An 18,484-nucleotide genomic window follows, 5' to 3' on the forward strand; every position below is an offset into this window, starting at 1 on the left:
ACTTGACGCTGTGCTCTATTTTCAGACGTTTATAAATAATTCTAGAGTTATAATAATGCTTTTTAATGCGAGAAGGCATATTCTCGTTATTTTTGTTTGCTGCGTCTTTGTAACACTTGTAAACAAAATGTCGATTCATCGCGATTAAATATAAATTAAATATAATCGCTCAGCCAAATGTCTTATGTTTGATATTTTTAACAAAGTCTGTACTTTATATTCTAGTATATTGGTATATACTTTGTATTTTGTATTTTAGTATTTTAGTATTTAGATTCTTTTTGTGAAAAACATGTATTAAGACATATAACGTAATTTGGCGTAGTTAATCAAGATTAATCATGGTATTGATGAATAAACATCAAATCAAGTGTATTTAATCCCACATTGGCGCAACATCCAAAGAGCGTTGTATCCTGATAGATTGTTTCTTCTTTTTTTTTTCACTTAAAACTCTCTTGGAAAGTAGAGACTCGAAAGTTGTTTGTGACAGATGAGATAAAGTGACTAAAATGTATTTTAAAACATTTGTTGAAAAAAAAAAAAAAAAAAAAGAGAGAGAAACGGTCGCGAATTAATTTGCCGTAGCTAGCAAACGAAAACCAGCCAACCCATCGACGTTTACACGCGACGTACATACTACGACACCGTACACAATCACGTTACATACGCTCGCGACCTGTCATTACACGTCCATACATCGATCCTCCACCCCCAGTGCCGCCCACGATACAGCAGTTCTCGTTCACGAAGCTACCCATGAACGCCGGAGAGTTCGCAAACCTGCAGTGTATCGTACCGACCGGTGACCTGCCTTTGAACATACGTTGGAGCTATCCCGGAGAAGAGATGGGCGGTTCCTCCGGCGTACTTGCGAAGAAGGTCGCGGATCGCGTTAGCATGCTCATGATCTCGGTCATCACCGCGAGACACGCGGGGGAGTACGTTTGCACCGCTGAAAACGCGGCTGGAACCGCGTCCCACTCGACCACACTCACCGTCAATGGTTCGGGACTATCATCATCCGTTTTCCTAGAGAGATATTATAATACACTTTCTCTTTTCTTTTTTTTTTTTTGTTTCTCTCTCTCTCTCTCTCTCGCTCTTTCGTTTCGTTCGTTTCTTTCTGCACAATCCTGGCAAAGAGCACCGTAGCGAAGTCCCTGGCCTTTGTGTCTCCTCGCCTCTGATCTCCTCTGGCATCGAGAACTCTCTCCTCTCTCCCCAACGACAGAGAAAATCCTCCCTTTCGACCAGAAACGTTCGCTCTCTCGAGAGAACACGCCACGTCCTCCACAGACCACAGTCTATACATGTATCTCATTGTCGTTGCGATTCGAACGAAGAAGATCAGAGATCCACGTGACGCGACGAGATCTCGAATTCTAATCGTACGACGACCTCAGTTGGCCCGCAGCTTCTGCCGATCGCGTTCAATGCCGAGGTGGCCAACTCGGGAGACTCCGTGTCCGTGCCGTGCTCGATCTTGAAAGGCGACATGCCGATGGACATATCGTGGGCGTTCAACGGCGTGCCGATCGACACGTCGAAAGACGCTAGTATCACCGTGACGAGAATCAGCAAACACCTGAGCACACTTAGCATCGACGGCGTCTCTGCAAGACACGCCGGAGAGTACGCCTGTTCCGCATCGAATCTCGCCGGTTCGGTCAGTCGATCGGCGACATTGACGGTGAACGGTACGATTTACCTCTTCAACAAACGCGTTTTTTTTCCCCCACTGCATCCATGCGATTCTGTGAGCTTTCGCTGTGAACAAGGCCACCTTCCGCTCGCCCCCCCCCCCCCCCCCGAACGATCTAAATCAGCGATTTCATCTTCATCTACCATCGCCATACCAACCCTGTCTGTTCGACATGGATCGACGACACGGAAGCGTTCCACGCGAATCGACACTCGCAACCAGCCCTCTCTCTTTCTCTTCTCCTACTACGCCCCGTCCTCTCCAGAGTCTTTCCAGTCGAGTATTTTCCAGTTGCCCCGCAAATATTGCCATTCGCCTTCGGGGACGAGCCGGCCAGTTGGGGCGAGCTAGTCTCGGTGACGTGTTCGGTGGCCAAAGGCGATCAGCCACTCGAGATATCTTGGGCGTTTAACGGGACTCCGATCGACAGCCACCACGGATCCGACGTCGTCATAGGGAGCACGAACAAGAAAAACAGCGTGCTAACTATCGAGTCGGTCGCGGCGAGACACGCCGGGGAGTACACTTGTTCAGCGTCGAATCGCGCCGGCGCTACCACGCACTCCTCTCGTCTAACTGTGAACGGTACATGCGTACACGACCTGTTCGCGTTTTTGCTTTTAACCAACGTTTTTCCGTACCTGCCTTCTCAATAACTGGTGGGATTTTCTATATCTATAAGCGTCGGGTGCACGTGTCGCGACGAACGCCGTTAGAAAATTGGCAGCATTTCGATGTCGATATAAAAGAAGAAACGCATGCTCGTTTCACCTTTCCGGCTTTCGATCAAATTTATCCTCACTTCGTGTGATATTACCAATGCTGGAATTGCAGCACGTTCAAAAACTGGGGCAATCGGACTTTAACACGTATCATGAAATGTTGTACGTGTGAATTAGGTTGTGAATTTAGGTAAATTGTAAGTAAGTATCAATTTAAGTTAAATTATAACGATATTGTTTATATTTATCGTTGTGTCATTATCATTTAAGTAGATTTAACTGGAATGAAGTGGAAAGAAATTCTTTCAACAAAATGACGAAAAGTATGAGGCAAAAATTCCCAGTAGTAGTGTATAACTTCTTCAGGCAATAGAGAAGAAATTATTGCTGATGTATTTCTAGTTTACGTGGTATAGATTTTCCATCATTTGCTTTCAGACGAACGCAACGACACGAATCGTGACAGTTGTTAAAAATGATTCAGACANCATTGAGTTCAGCTCAGTTTTAAGTATATTCAAGTATAACCCAGGCAAAAGCAAACAATAAATTCTCAATAATTTCTATCCAAAGAGAAAACGACGAGTTATTGTATACGGTTTGGCCACTCGTTGCGGTCCGCAATCAGTTGCCAGCGCAAGGTTAAGTTAAACGCAATAAACGATACAAATACCTACGTGAATTTTAATTGAAACGAGAATCAAACGAGCATTCGCACACACCTTAGTATTACACGTATTCGCCGCCATCTCGACAAATTCGTTACACCAACGCTCGTTTAATGAACACAAGCATAAATTTGGTCGAAGTACAAACGGTGGTGTAAACGCGTCAAACTTGTTTGTATCGGTGTTCGTAGGGTTAATAATAAAAATTTCGATCTCAATTAAAAAAAAAAAAAGAAGAAAACGTGCCTGACGCTTAAAGAAAATCTCGTCTTCGTTCATCCTTGCCCTTCATCTTTCGTCGATCCTCGCTCACGATCCTCGGTCACGGATCACTCGCACCCTCCCGATCGACGCTCGGATCTGTGATCACGCGGCTGCGAGTGGTGCTTCCCGGTTTAAGGGGGCGCAAAGTATGATTTCTCGCACACGTGTATCTGACTCTGTATTGTTTCTCACACGCCGCTACCATTCCGTCCATGGTGCCGTGTCTGTCGCTCACGCAGTCGCGCCACAGATCCTGCAGTTCTCATTCGGCGACGATCCGCTCAACTCCGGCGAGATGCTGTCGGTCTCTTGCACGATCGTCAAGGGCGACTTCCCGGTGAATTTGACGTGGACGTTCGACGACACGCCGATAGACTCGAGCCGACCGGACGTTAATATCATAATTAATAAGAGGGTCAGCTTCTTGAGCATCGACAGCGTGGCGGCCAGGCACGCTGGGAGATACAAGTGCATCGCGTCGAATGCCGCCGGATCCGACAGCCACACCGCCGTGCTCTCGGTCAACGGTATCTCATCCCCCTCGACTACACGACTAATTTGTTACAACTTCTTTCCTTTTTTTTTTTTTCTTTTTTCTTCTTCGTTTTTCTTTTGTTTCTTCGCCAACTTTGTAAGCGGCCGATTAAAAGGGCGCGCCGACCATTTTCAAGTGGCGATCGATCCGTATAAAACGCCCGGGTTCAAGCTTTTCGGCTTTTCGAATGTGGGTCGTTCTTTCGCAAAGTATGCCCCACTTTCTCCCCTCCCGTCCCCCTCTCTTGCCGCAACTTTTCGCAGATTAAAGCGTTGATCGATCTGCCAACTTTTACCGGGCGAGACTTCACCTCATCCCCATTTCTCTCTCTCTCTCTCTCTCGCTTTCTCTTTGATTACTCTTTGCCGCAAATGCAAAAAGAGTTTGCCCCCGGTCGGCGCGTTTTTTTTCTCAACGGCTTTGTATACACACATACTTTCTCTTTCTTCTTCTCTCTTTCTCTCTCTCTTTCTCGTAACTTCTTGTTCTCCGCAGTAATCTTCGTATAGTGTAATGATGTTTAATCAGAAGGCCATACCACTGCCGTCGTCGTGCCGATGATCGAACGACGTACGAGCATACCGATACACCGCGTACCGATCGATACATCGCGTGCGAACGTAATAGAAAGATTATTATCGTCATGGACGACGGCAGGTAAGGACACGGTCCATCCCGCGAGATACAGCGAGACGATGGCCCATGTTTCTTTCACTTGTACCGCTTCTTTTTACAGTTGTACTTTATACTCTCTCCCCCCAACGTTCCTCGATCCTCCTCCAAAAAAAGAAAAAAAAAAAAAAACACCTGGTAGCCAATGTCTTTTACAGCTTTGTACTAGTACAGCATCCGTCGTCCCTCTAACGAAAACTTCCGACAGCTCCAACAACACGCGTCGTTCTCGTTCTTTCTTCGTCTCCGTTCCACCTTGAACGGTGAAACGGTGAATCCATCTCTATGGATGGTCGAACGCGCGCGATTTCAATTGGGGTTGTTGTTTGGGTACTTGCAGTCGGGCCGCAATTGGCGCCGTTCGTGTTCGGCGACGAGGCGGCCAACGCCGGAGAAATGGCCACCGTTCAGTGCGCCGTGATCAAAGGCGATTTACCGGTGAAGATCGTGTGGTCGCTGAACGGTCGGGCGGTGGATGTCGGACGCGTGTCCGGCGACCACAGTTACGACATTCCTGACGTCGTCGTGACCAGAAGTAGTAAACGGATCAGCACACTGACGATAGACTCGGTAGCCGCAAGACACGCGGGCGAGTACTCGTGCACCGCGACCAACGCAGCCGGATCCGCTACGCACACCTCGGTTCTCTCAGTGAACGGTACGCTTTGGACACTTAGAGTGTTTGCAACTCTAATGATGCGCGGGTGAATCGAATTGGGTGGTTGGTCGGCCCGGTGTGACATACACGCCAAATTGACGTGAGATTTTTTTTTGTCTCACCTTTGTCTCTCCTCGTCGTTTCTCTGGTCTCTGTAAGACGACGATGATCGTGTATTGCTGTTTTTCTTTCTTTTTTCTTTTCTCTCTCTCTCTCTTTCTCTCTCTCTCTCTCTCTCTCTCTCTCTCTCTCTCTCTCTTTGTATCGAACAATGCAGCGAGCATTCCGATATCCATCCAGCGTTGTTGTCACGTCTCGACAGTGTCGCCGCGCATTGCCCCGTTCGAAATGGCCGACAGGGCCGTGAACTGGGGCGATTCCGTGTCGGCTGTCTGCACGGTAGTCAACGGGGACTCCCCGCTCGAGATCAGCTGGGCGTTGAACAGTATGCCCGTGGACGAGAGTCATCGGATATCCGTCACTACCACGAAAAGGAACAGCCTGCTGTCCATTGATTCGGCCAGTCCGAGCCACGCGGGCACGTATACCTGCGTTGCCTCGAACGCGGCCGGCGCCACCAGCTATTCGGCGGAATTAACCGTGAATGGTACCTACACCTACGCACATAGGTAGAGGCACACAGACCCGAAACACACAGAGACACAGAGACCAGACACACCCTCGTCTTCACGTCCCTTCTTCGTTCTACTCGATCCTCCTCCCTCTCTCCTTCGTTCGTCGTGAATCCCACGTGTAACGTACGTGTCGCCAACGAGAACGTTCGCGTCACCTCGTCGGATTCCAGACGTGCAATGTGGCAGATGGTACGATGGTCGGTTACAGTCGCACCGCAGATCGCTCCGTTCGCGATCACCGAGGAGCCAGCGAACTGGGGCGAATCGATTTCCGTGGTGTGCGCCATCCTCAAGGGCGACCTGCCGATCGAGATCACGTGGTCACTGAACGGCGAGCCGATCAGCCGCGATCGTTCGGATATTAACGTTCTGGCGACCACGCGAAAGAACAGCATCCTCAGCATCGAGTCCGTGGCCGCGAGACACGCCGGCGAGTACACGTGCTCTGCGTCCAACAAGGCCGGAGCGACCAGCCATTCGGCCATCCTGGCTGTCAACGGTACTTTCCCTCTTCGGCTGAGACGTGTTTCTTTCCTCTCTTTTGCACTCCTTTCTCTCTCTCTCTCTCATATTGCCAAGTCCAAGTGTCGGTGTCGGTGGTTGAGGCTCTTGGAATCTCTCAGATCAGACAGACACGCGATCGATCCTCTCTGACTCGCGAGACGTGCTCCAAGTTCGAATAGACGCAGGTAGTTAAGGCCTTTGTCCATTTCCGAGAGTTTCTCGCGAGAGTACTCTCCAGCGTTGTGTCCATTTGAGAGCAGCTTCGAAGAATTTTCGCTCTCCAAGAGAGGCCGAAACACTCTCCGAGAGCTTACTGTCCGATAGAACTCTCGAAACCGTCTCCATGTGAGAGTTCATTGTCTCTGGTCCTACTCACCTGCGATGTAGTTTAGTGCGATGGATGTGCAAAAAAATGTGTACCCTCATAGTTGCCTATAATATTTTGGGGAAAATGAATAATCAACACGAGAAGAAAAGTTGAATAATTTAAATTATTAGATAATATTTAATATAATTACATATTATAATATAATATAATTATTATTATTATATTATATTTATTACAATTATACTATATTATATTATATTTATTATATTATAATTATATTATGTTAATTATATTATATTATATTATATTTATTATATTTATTATAATTATTATAATATAATGTAATTATAATATACATATTTAATATAATTACATATTATATATTATATAATGTTTATATTTATATATAATATAATTAAATAAAAAATAAATAATTATATAATATAATAAAATAAAAAATAAATATTATATAATATAATATAATTATTATATGACAATTTAAATTAATAACTATTCAATTATTATATAATATAATTATACAACAATTTAAATTAATAATTATATAATTATTATATAATTAAATATAACAAATTAACTATAACATTTAATTACAATATTATATAATATAATTATTATGTAATAATTTAAATTAAAAGAAATTAGTTCAGTGATTTCACTTGTTGACCACACTTTTTTCTTATTACTCATTATTCTGCTCGCACGAGAGTACTCTCAGGACTTGGAAGCCGCTTCGAATTCTCTCCGAGAGCAGTTTGGACAATATTCTGTCCATTTGCGAACACAGAGCTGTCGACAGAACTCTCAGACAGTTGAGCGACGTTCTCGTACAGTAACTCTCAGAAGCAGTATCCAATTAGCAGCCTCGACAGTTTTACTCTCCAGTGGGCACTTAGCTTTACGAATCGATGATTAGACAATTAGACAGTGTCGAGGATTTGTTCGTAGTTGCTCCCGAGATAGCTCCGTTCGTGATCAGTGAGAAACCGGCGAACTGGGGAGACACGGTCACCGCAACCTGCACCATGCTGAAGGGCGACTCGCCGATTCAGATCGAATGGGCCCTCAACGGCGAACCGATCTCCCACGATTATTCCGATATATCGATCGCCACCAGCAGGCGCGTCAGCTTGCTGACGATCGACGCGGTGACGGCGAGTCACGCCGGCGAGTACACCTGCATGGCCAGCAACGCCGCCGGTGGCACGAGTTTCACCGCGACTTTGGCCGTGAACGGTACACAATGCGTGTTCCTTGCTCTCCAAAAAAGAAACTCTCAGTCTGTGCTTCAGTTCTCCCGATGCATGCGGGTAGCTCTCCTCTTTCCATCATCCATCGCATCCCTCTTAATTTCCCCTCCCCTTTTTTTCTTCTTACTTTTCAAGAAGAAAAACCACGACGACGATTCGTTCCCTGACCTGAAAAGTTGAACTTGAGTTGAACTTCAGCTTACGACACGTCGACTCTTCGATCGAACAGTATTATTCTTCTTTTTTTTTTTTCTTCTTTACCTGTAGTAACGTCGTCGTTTCTTGGAAAAATGTACGAGAGGGAAAATGCTCGTTTCGTTGAAAAGGAAGGTGGCGCTCGAAACTCCCTAAACATATAAATACAAATATAAATGGAAACTTGCAAGCAGTGAAAAAAGCGACTCGGTATCGAGTCTCCACACTTGACACAAACAATTCTCACCAAGCTTCGTTCCCAGCTCGACATTGCCTACAACCCTATCGTCTCTATCTCTCGATCTATTATTCACGAATTATCGTTTCAAGAAGAAAGAAGGGTTTACGCGATTATCGATCAGTCACTATATATATATATATATATATCTCTCGGGAAAGGTTGTTCCACTTTACACCAAACGAAAAAATGCTCAAAAGACGCTCTCTGTGACGTGTTACGTTGGCCGCAGTTGCACCGGAAATCGTGCCGTTCGTGATCGGCGAGGGACCAGCGAATTGGGGGGACACCGTGACCGCGACGTGCACGGTACTGAAAGGTGATCACCCGATCCAGATCGAGTGGGCGTTGAACGGCGAGCCGATTTCGCGTAACCATTACGACATATCGATAGTGAACACCAGCAAGCGTGTCAGCGTACTGACGATCGACGCTGTGACAGCGAGACACGCCGGCGAGTACACGTGTTCCGTGAGCAACGCAGCCGGTGGGACGAGTTACTCCGCATCTCTCGCCGTGAACGGTATAAAAAAACGATGTGTCCCAGTATATAATTTTCTCTTCCCAGCCATCCTCCCCTCCTCCTTTACCTCTCACGCTCTCTGTTCTCTTTTATTTTCGTTTCATCGCATGCACGCGACGCGACGTTTCCATCGTTCGTCCCGTGCCATCACACGATCCCACCGCGAAACTAATAAAGTCGACGACGAGTTTGGTCGAATGTATTCTTCATCGGTGTATTCCAACGGTGAGGATTGTCGACTGTGGATTCTCCACCTCCCCTCTTCTCTCTTTTTTTTATCGACGATTCTCGCGCGACAGAATCTGACCAGCAATTGATCAACAGGCGGAGATCGCATCAACGTGCGGCCATGAATTGCTAAACGATCTGTTTTCCCGTGTCTGTTCCGTTGTAGTTGCGCCGCATGTAGGCCCGTTCTCGATCAGTGACGGCCCGGCGAACTCGGGCGACATGGTCTCGGCCACCTGTTCGATAATGAAAGGCGACTTTCCGGTAGAGATCGTTTGGAGGTTTAACGATAGGGCGATAGGTTTCAACGATCCGGACGTGACGATCACGAGGATCAATAAGCATATGAGCGCGCTGAGCATCGAGTCCGTGGCAGCGAGACACGCGGGCGAGTATACGTGCGTCGCGACGAACCGAGCTGGAAACGTCAGCCACTCGACGACTCTGGCCGTGAACGGTATCTATCTGAGAAGTGAATCAAAGCACGCTTGCACGCTTTGATTTCAAGCCGAGACGCTCTGCTGCACCAATACAGATATGACATGCATCGCACGTGACAAAATGCCGGAACGACTCCCTTCTCTGTTTTCACGCACTTTTCTCTCTCCTGCTTCTCCCCTCTTCGAATTCACCTCTCTCAAAAATCCCTTTCAAATCCTCCAGAAACTAGAGAGAAACCGATCGAAAACTTCTCTCTCTCTCTCTCTCTCTGTCTGTCTTATTCGTTGTTAACGAACAAGTTTCGCGGCGCCCAGTTGCACCGCAGATCTTTCCATTCACGTTCGGCGACGAGCCGGTGAACTCGGGCGAGGCGATCTCGGCGACCTGCTCGATCCTCAGGGGTGACTTCCCGATGGACATATCATGGGCGTTCAACGGCGTGTCGATCGACTCCGAGAGAAGCGATCAGTACACGATCACGAGGAGCAAGCGGCTGAGCGTGTTGGCGATCGATGCGGTGGCCGCAAGACACGCGGGGGAGTACACTTGCACCGCGTCGAACAAGGCTGGAGCCTCGAGCCACACGGCCGTGTTAGCCGTGAACGGTAAAATGATACGCACGCATATGTGTAGAACGGCTGCACGTCGTGTTTTGTCAGACTTCCTTTCGTTTAGACGACGGGAAAGCTGCGACCTCCTCCTCCTCCTCCCCACCTCATTTCTCCTTTTTTCTCTCATCTCCACCTGTGTATTCACCGGTTCATTCAGATTCACCCGTCCTCTGCACACCGTGTCGCGTGTACATACACGTTGGGGGACGTTGGGGCAGTGAAAACTCGCATCCGAGGCCGACGATCGTTATTTAATCGCTGTCTAGCCGCTGTCGCCGAGTGTCTGCTCGTGTCGTCGAGCGATCGCGAGCACTAATTGCAAGAAACTGGAGAAGTACGTCAACGCTGGAGCTTGTAATTGTCAAATTTGCGAGCGAAAGGGACAGGAAACGAAGCCTCCATTTGTACACTTTACTGTTCTACGTTCTCTGTTGTAGAAATTGGCCATTTCGACCATTTCTAGTTCCAGCAAGTTAATGAGCAAGGTATCCTCGAAGCATCGTGTAACGATCGGTTTTAATAATCGTATGAAATTAATGAAACGTGCGAAAGAAAATGTGAACAATTCAGATAGGAGTGAGTTATAGTATGTTCTTCTGTGGATGGATCAGCAAGAGTCATCTGTTTTTTTTTTTTAAATGAAGTCGATTTAGAAAATGGATCGATGGAAAATTTCATTAGAGAAATAAATAATTCTATTTTCTTACTATTCTAACAAAATCGTATAATAGTACATCTCCTGCGATGATCGTTAAAATTCCATTTTAAAAGAACGTTTAAAGCGCTCCCCTCCCACGATAAGACCGATTCGCGTTTATGACAATTAGACTCCAATCAGATACTCTGTACAAACGAACAAGCATAAAAAACAGCTGCGTAACAAAGAGATCGTTTCGCGCGTCGTGGTCGTTTCTTTCAACAACAACAACGACAAATCAACGCGAGTCTGATGCTTTAAAACACGATCTTTCACGGGATCTTTCCAAGATTCTCTCGAATGTGTCGGCTGTGCGAGATTGGACGATCGATCGATTCGCCGACGAGAATGCGGCGTCGTTGATTGGGGAAAAAAAGGAGGACGATCCTCATCGACCCTTCCGTGAACGTTTTTTCAGTCGCGCCGCAGATCGCGCCGTTTTCCATCGGCGACGAGCCCGCGAATTGGGGAGAGGCAGTTTCGGCGGTATGCACCGTCGTTAAGGGCGATCTGCCGATCGAGGTGGCGTGGGCGTTGAACGGCGAGCCTGTCACTAGCAAGAATCACGGTGATATCACGATATCGAGCACCGGGAAACGAGTGAGTCTGATGACCATCGAGGCGGTGAGCGGCAGACACGCAGGGGAATATACTTGCACGGCCTCGAACGCAGCCGGAGCGACGAGCTATTCGGCCACCTTGGCCGTCAACGGTACACAGCAAATGCACGAAACCGAGTGCCGTGGTCATGCAATAGATATCTACGAACGAAACTGCTATCGTTCCCTTTCACCAGCACGCGCCCGTGAATAACTTTTTCGAGACTATCTCTCCTCTTCCTCCTGACTTGACTCCGTGAAAGCATCGTTTTCCCTTCCCCCCTTTCTTCTTCGCCCTCACTCGTCTCTCTCTTCTTCTCCTGGTTTTCCAACGTTCTCGCGTTACGACACACAGGACGTACCCCACATGACTGACCAACGACAGCCGAAGATTTCTTGCAAGATTTGAACACAGCTGTGTTCGGACATTGTTTCTAGTCGCTCCACAGATCGCGCCATTTTCTATCGGCGAGGAGCCAGCGAACTGGGGCGAACAGGTGTCTGCGATGTGCAGCATCTTGAAGGGAGACTCGCCGATCGAGATACGGTGGAGTCTGAACGGGGAGCCGATCGCACGTGCTAGTCACCCGGACGTGAGCGTGACGAAAACCGGGAGAAAGAACTCGGTGCTAATCATCGACTCAGTCACCGCGCACCACGCTGGCGAATATACTTGCGTTGCGAGCAACTTGGTGGGATCCGTCAGCCGTTCGGCGGTGTTATCGGTGAACGGTACTACGCAATTACACCATTAAAGGCCACATCTCGCACGATCTCCCGATGGTTATAAGTTCCCAAAGTCGAGCCCCTCCTCTCTCAACAACACACACCTGCCCCGTTACGTCTCTTTTTTCTTTTTCCTCTTTCTTCTTCTTCTTCTTCTTCTTCTTCTTCTTCTTCTTCTTTTCCACGTACACGCGCGCGCTCTTCTCGCATTCAACCAAACAGAGAGATCCGTTCTCCATCTCGAACAGTCTCTCTCTATCTGCAGTTTGCTCGTCTGATAGTCTCTCCGCAGATCGCGCCGATCTCCTTTGGCGAGGAACCGGTGAACGCCGGTGATCTGGTCTCGGTACAGTGCGTGGTGACCAAAGGCGACTCTCCTCTGGAGATCACTTGGACCTTCGATAGCCAGCCGATCAGATCCGACCGAATGGACGTGATCGTGTCTAGCTCCGGGAAACGCGTCAAGCAACTGACCATTGAGTCCGTAGCTGCGAGACATGCCGGCGAGTACACCTGCGTTGCCTCCAACGCCGCTGGATCGACCTCACACTCGGCCAAATTGGACGTCAACGGTACACGCTTCACGTCGACCAACAACAACCACCTCCGACATTCCCACGCCTTTGTTTCCCTCGCGCTGGCTAATCTAGCCCCGATCCACGACACCCTCCTATCGATATCATCATCACCGTCACTCGTCGTTTCTCTCTAACTTTTGTTCCGCTTCTTTTTCTCGTCTTTCTTTTTCCCCTCCCCTCCCCTCCCCTCCCCTCCCCTCCCTCCGTTGATTTTCTGTTTCCTTTCGACCACCCGCCACGCACGGCGATGAAATTTTAAATTCCAGCTACGTATAGACAGTTATTCCGAAATTAATCCCGTCAAACGCTCTGAAACCTACAGCGATCGATCCGTAGTTTAACCTCTGACACTTTGCCACGCGCGTCGACAATTTCTTGCCCCAAAATTGCAACATTTTCTCAGTTTTAAGTATATTTAAGTATATTTGTCCAGTGATGTCATACCGACGAGGTATCATTCAGAAAGAAAGCGGCGAATTATTGTATACGGTTTGGCACGGTCGCTCGTTACGGTCCGCAATCAGTTGCCAGCGCAAGCGGTTAATTGCAGTTTAATTGCTTTTACAATAAATTTGTATCTATTTTCACGTTTTTCACAAAAATCTTCGCCTCCTTCGCGATGAAGAGAGGCGAAATTACATTTTACCATTTCGAATCAAATGCTAAAAAAATAGTAAAGTATATTAAAAATAAAAAGGTTAGATGATCAATCGGGCTTGACAATATTAATACAAATGCTAAAAAATAGTAATGTATATTAAAAATAAAAAAGGTTAGATGATCAGTCAGGCTGACAGTGAGTCATAGCGTCTCTTCCCCCTTTGATTTGCCATAAACATGAATGTAAAAATACGTGGTAGAGACCTTGCAACGTGGAACGAAACATTCTGAAAACCATGAAACTGTCATTCCATTTTTACGCGAGATCCAACAGAGTCCGTCTGGAACGCAATTAAATGTAATAAATCTGTGTGGAATCAAACTCTTTCCGCCACCGTGCGCGCCGCGTAGAGTCAAGACTACAAGAAAGCGAGACACGTGATATCGGGAGAGAGAAAGAGAGAAGATTCTCCTTTGATCAGGCAGCTCCTACGTCGCACGGTTGCGTGACCGTGGCGCGGTGTGTTGTACGAGCAGTTTGGCTGAACTCGTTCCTCTCAGTTCTCTCTTTTTTTTTTCTTCTTTTTCTCATTCCAGTCATTCCGAAATTATTGCCGTTCACGTTCGGCGAGAAACCGCTTAACTCGGGTCAAGTAGTAACGGTACCGTGCGCCGTGGTCGAGGGCGATCAACCCTTGAAGCTCCGCTGGACCTTAAACGGTCATGCGATCTCGCCGCACTCTGGAATCTCAATCGTGGATCTCGGTGGACGGGGCGCCATACTCAGCATAGGATCCGTCCAGGCGACACACGCTGGGACGTACACGTGTATCGCGGAAAACCTTGCCGGAAGGCACGAGCTCTCGGCCGATCTGATTGTCAACGGTGCTTAACAATCCACAGATCTATACAGATGAACCTCTCGCGCTGGAAACGGACGTGTCACGCACGTCGAACAATTTTGTTTGTCCCCAAAGATTGCAATACTTTCACAGTTTTTTAAGTGTTCGTTACTTGCCAATAACTTCTGTCTAGCGGCTGTCGTCTACCGGGCGAGCTCAGAAAGAAAGCGACGAATTGTTGTACACGGTTTCACACACGGGTCACTCGTTATGGTCCGCAGTCAGTTGCCCAGCGCAAGTGGTTAAACAACGATAGATCTAACTCTCCAACGTCGCACTATAACCTATATATATATATATATATATTTTTGTCTTGATTCCTTTTTTGCCTTTTGAACAACCAGTCCCAAAAAGCTTCCTTCCGTTCGGTTTCAGTAGCAGTAACATATCTCCCTCCCCGTGTGCTTGCGTAACGTTCACAAAGATATATCGCCACCATCCTCTTTTCTTTCTTCTTTTCTTGACCCACCTTGGTTCGATTCTTTTCTCTTTCTTCCCTATATATTTTTCTCTTTTTTCTCTTCTTCTTCTTCTGGACACGCGAGGACAACACGAATACGATGATCGCGACATATCTACGATCGTTGCACCGGCGTTTATTCGATTGAATGGAAGTGTGTAAAGTTCGCGTGGCCGAATTTTCTCGCCACTTCGCCGCCTATATATGTACACGTACGATGTATCTCTGTTTTCTCCCGCTCCTCTCTCTCTCTCTCTCTCTCTCTCTCTCTCTCTCTCTCTTTGTATCAGTGCCTGATACTCTAGAAGTCGATCTGTCTCTATCTCTCGGCAGTCGCTCCGCATCTGCAGCCGTTCTCGTTCGACGAGGCCAACTCCGGCGATCTGATAATCGTCCATTGCGCGGTCGTGAAGGGGGACACGCCGATTTCGCTCAAGTGGTTGTTCGAGGGACGCCATTTAGAAGTAGGCGACGGAGTGGGTATCACCGCGTTGGGGGATAGAGTGTCCGCACTGACGATCCCCGCAGTCAGGGGAGAGCACGCCGGGGAGTATGCTTGCGTCGCCGATAATCCAGCCGGTCGTGCTAGGCACAGCGCCCATCTCAAAGTGAATGGTACAGAGAAACGAGTGATCACGCACGTAATCATGGTATTATTCAGCCAGAAGTCGGAACGAACGTGTGGTATATTCGAAAACGATTGGAAACCGGCATGATGTTGTGACGTTGATAAACCACAGCCGTGTGATATATCCGCGCGTAGCCCGTTGGAACGCCGTTGCTATATATACGTTCTTCTTTCTTTCTTTTTTTTTTTTTTTTTTTTTTTTTGTTTCATTACGCGTTGCGTTATGTTACTTTACTTGATTCGAGTCGAAGAAAAAAGAAAAATTACGGAGCGATGTTTTTTTCTTTTTTTTTTTCTTTCGTTAATTATTGAATTAATTATCCGCTCTTGCGTGACTCGTAGTTCGAGTAGTAGTCGTATATCTATATCTATATCTATATCTATATATATATTTATCATACATATATTGAGAGAGAATTGAAAAACCAAAGTCTCTACCGTTGTCTGCTGTTGATTGTTGTAATAGCGTACATATATTGAATATGTTTTTTTGGAAAGTCTGCATTTGCCCGACTGTCCATTCTCTTTCTTTCTTTCTTTCTTTCTTACACTTATAATTATCATTCCCGCATCGTTTGTTTCGAAGCATCATCGTTTAGGTAGGTCGCTCGGCCGAGTGTAGCTTTTGGACACCACAGTCCCACTCTCGTTATCCTTGGGCTACCATGATCAAAGGTAATTTGTCCGTAGTTCAGGACGAGCTAAAGTTCCTCCTTCATGTCCCCCAGGTCCAGTTCTCTTTCTCGTTTCGCTCCCTTCTCGACACTTTACACGTTCATACACACACTACATATCATATATATATATATATATATATATATATATTACATGTCTCTCTTTCTCTCTCCGTTTCGCTCTTACTTTCTGTTCTATCTCTGTCTGGCCTTCTTTCTCGATCCCTCTCTTCTCAAACCCGAGATTACAACGATTACTACGATACAATCCGCACAGAGGGAGAGACGAAAAGCTTTCGCTCGGCGCTCCGAGAAAGGATCTAATGTTTCCGATCGCGATCGCCCCCCCCTTCCCCCCTCCCCCTCCCTCTCGTAACGATACGCGCCGCGATGCGGAAAGGGAGAAGGACTACCGAGAGATCGGATGTGAAAGACGAGAGTCGTGAGAGTCGTCTGGTTCGCGGATCGGCAATCGACGAGCCGAGTGAAAAATCGACGATGAATATGACCACGAGGCATCGAGGATCCAATGAAGGATCGGCGAGAATTGATGATGATGATCGCAGGATGGGAGCGTGATCTAGCTTAGAGACTATCATTCCAGTCTTGCCACGGATCAGTCCGTTCGATTTTGGGGATCAGCCGATTTATGCGGGGCAGGCCGCCCAATTGGCGTGCATGGTGCTGGTGGGTGACACGCCGATCGATATTGCCTGGACCCACGAGGACCAGCCTCTGTCGCAATTCATGGGATACAACGTCGGGAAACTCGGCCCACGGACGAGTATCATGCTGATCGAGCCGGTAACACCGGAGCACGCTGGACGTTACACGTGTATCGCCAGCAATCCGTCCGGCAAGGCGACGCACGAGGCGACGTTGCGAGTTCACGGTTAGGGCCAGAGTAATGTGGGATCATTGAATGATGTAACTCCTACTACTAATGATTGAACGAAATGGATTGAGAAACTCGGATGGAATGTGAAAAANAAAAAAAAGAAAGAAAAAAAGCAAACCGCGTCGGACGGCCGTGAGAGTATTTGATTGCAGGCTTGATTGATGCATCTTCGTCGTTGCCGAAGCTGTCGTGTTTCCTTGGCGAAGCTTTCTGGATTTCAGTTTCTCAGCGGAAGAGTTTTTGACACCGAAACACGTGTTGTTGCTTTCGTCGCCGGGGACGACACTCTCTTGCGCGCCGTTTCTAAATCCTCTCTCTCTCTCTCTCTCTCTATCTATCTATCTATCTATCTATCTATCTCTCTTCTCACTTTTCATCTGTCTTTCCGAATTTTTTCTTTTACTCTCTTTCTCTCTTTGTCTCTCTACTCTGGTAATTCTGTCTGTCTACTCTATCCTCTATCTGTCGTTTAATTTGGTTTTCTGGACCCGCCTATGTTTTTTCAGCCGAGTAGCAAACGCAAAGTTACGCCCAAACGTCCTACGTGTTCTCTCACCCCGGCAAATTGGTTGAGCTTGACCCGCATCGTATTTTGTCGCTAAGTATTTTCGCCTTCGTTTGACTACCCTGTCTCTCTCGTTGTCATGCTCATCGTCGCTAATTTCATCGACGACACTTTTCGTTGGCTTTCGAATTGTTTTTCTACGTCGCGCGGCTACGGAATCCAGGCGCGCGATTTAGGATTTACACACCAAGTGATCGTTACGTTTCTCGCGTCACCATACTCCATTCACGTAACAACAATCGGTGGATCGTCGCGATCTTTCAGCGATCATCTATCTAGGTCCCCAGCGATCGAGCTGTGTGTCTATCGTGATCACATTCGAGTGTCGATTTGTTATACCTCACCGTACCCCCGTCGCGCAGCAACGTGTCCTTGTTCCAAGATGACCGACCGACCATCCAATCGCCCTTGAGAAATCACCCTCTCTCACGTCACTGCCTCATCCACCTGTGGAAAACACCACCTTTTTTTCACCAGTTCACCTCCGCCCCCGCCTCTCACCACACGTCTCGCCTCGTTCATTTTTTACATTGCATTATAGTAGTGGTAGCTAATATATACATATATATGAATATAACTTTCAACGGTGCATGAAGAAATTAGAACTAACAACACGTAGATCAGTTTTTCAAGCGGTGCAGCATGATGGACCGCGTGCTCGATATTATCATAGCGACTATTAACAACGTTTCATGCATGAGCGCCTGTGAGCTCCATCAGAGCCGCAAACGCATTCTCTCTTCTCTATCTGCCTGTCTTCTTTCTGTTCTGTGCAGTAGTCACCCGCATAATCATCCTCGATCATCCCGGCATGCCGAATTTTTCGCTGTGTGTTGTTTGTTTCGCAGTTGCGGGAGCGAGTCGCGTTTCGTTCAGCACGCGACGAAACTGACCGTCGTGATCTTTGGTTGGACTCTTGTTCTACTTCTTCGTTCGATGAAAAAAAAAAAAAAAAGAAGAAA

The 18,484-nt window shown here is 47.3% G+C and overlaps 1 protein-coding gene across 22 annotated transcripts in view; it reads left to right on the plus strand.

The window, feature by feature from the left end:
• The window catches only part of LOC122528463 (Down syndrome cell adhesion molecule-like protein Dscam2), a 115,762-nt gene that overhangs the window by 83,042 nt on the left and 14,236 nt on the right, over positions 1-18,484 (plus strand). For 9 of the 22 annotated variants that reach the window (XM_043653593.1, XM_043653592.1, XM_043653595.1 and 6 more), the window contains 2 exons: positions 8,625-8,915; positions 15,091-15,372. In XM_043653593.1, the coding sequence (XP_043509528.1) occupies positions 8,625-8,915; positions 15,091-15,372 (573 nt within the window). Of the gene's footprint in view, positions 1-1,406; positions 1,701-8,624; positions 8,916-9,309; positions 9,601-11,310; positions 11,605-11,929; positions 12,224-12,498; positions 12,790-13,992; positions 14,281-15,090; positions 15,373-18,484 lie in introns of all 22 variants that reach the window. The other 13 variants (XM_043653597.1, XM_043653603.1, XM_043653598.1 and 10 more) reach the window with 7 other exon arrangements.

This window comes from Frieseomelitta varia, unplaced genomic scaffold, assembly GCF_011392965.1.
Source record: "Frieseomelitta varia isolate USP_RPSP 00005682 unplaced genomic scaffold, Fvar_1.2 scaffold_251, whole genome shotgun sequence".
Classification (NCBI taxonomy): domain Eukaryota; kingdom Metazoa; phylum Arthropoda; class Insecta; order Hymenoptera; family Apidae; genus Frieseomelitta; species Frieseomelitta varia.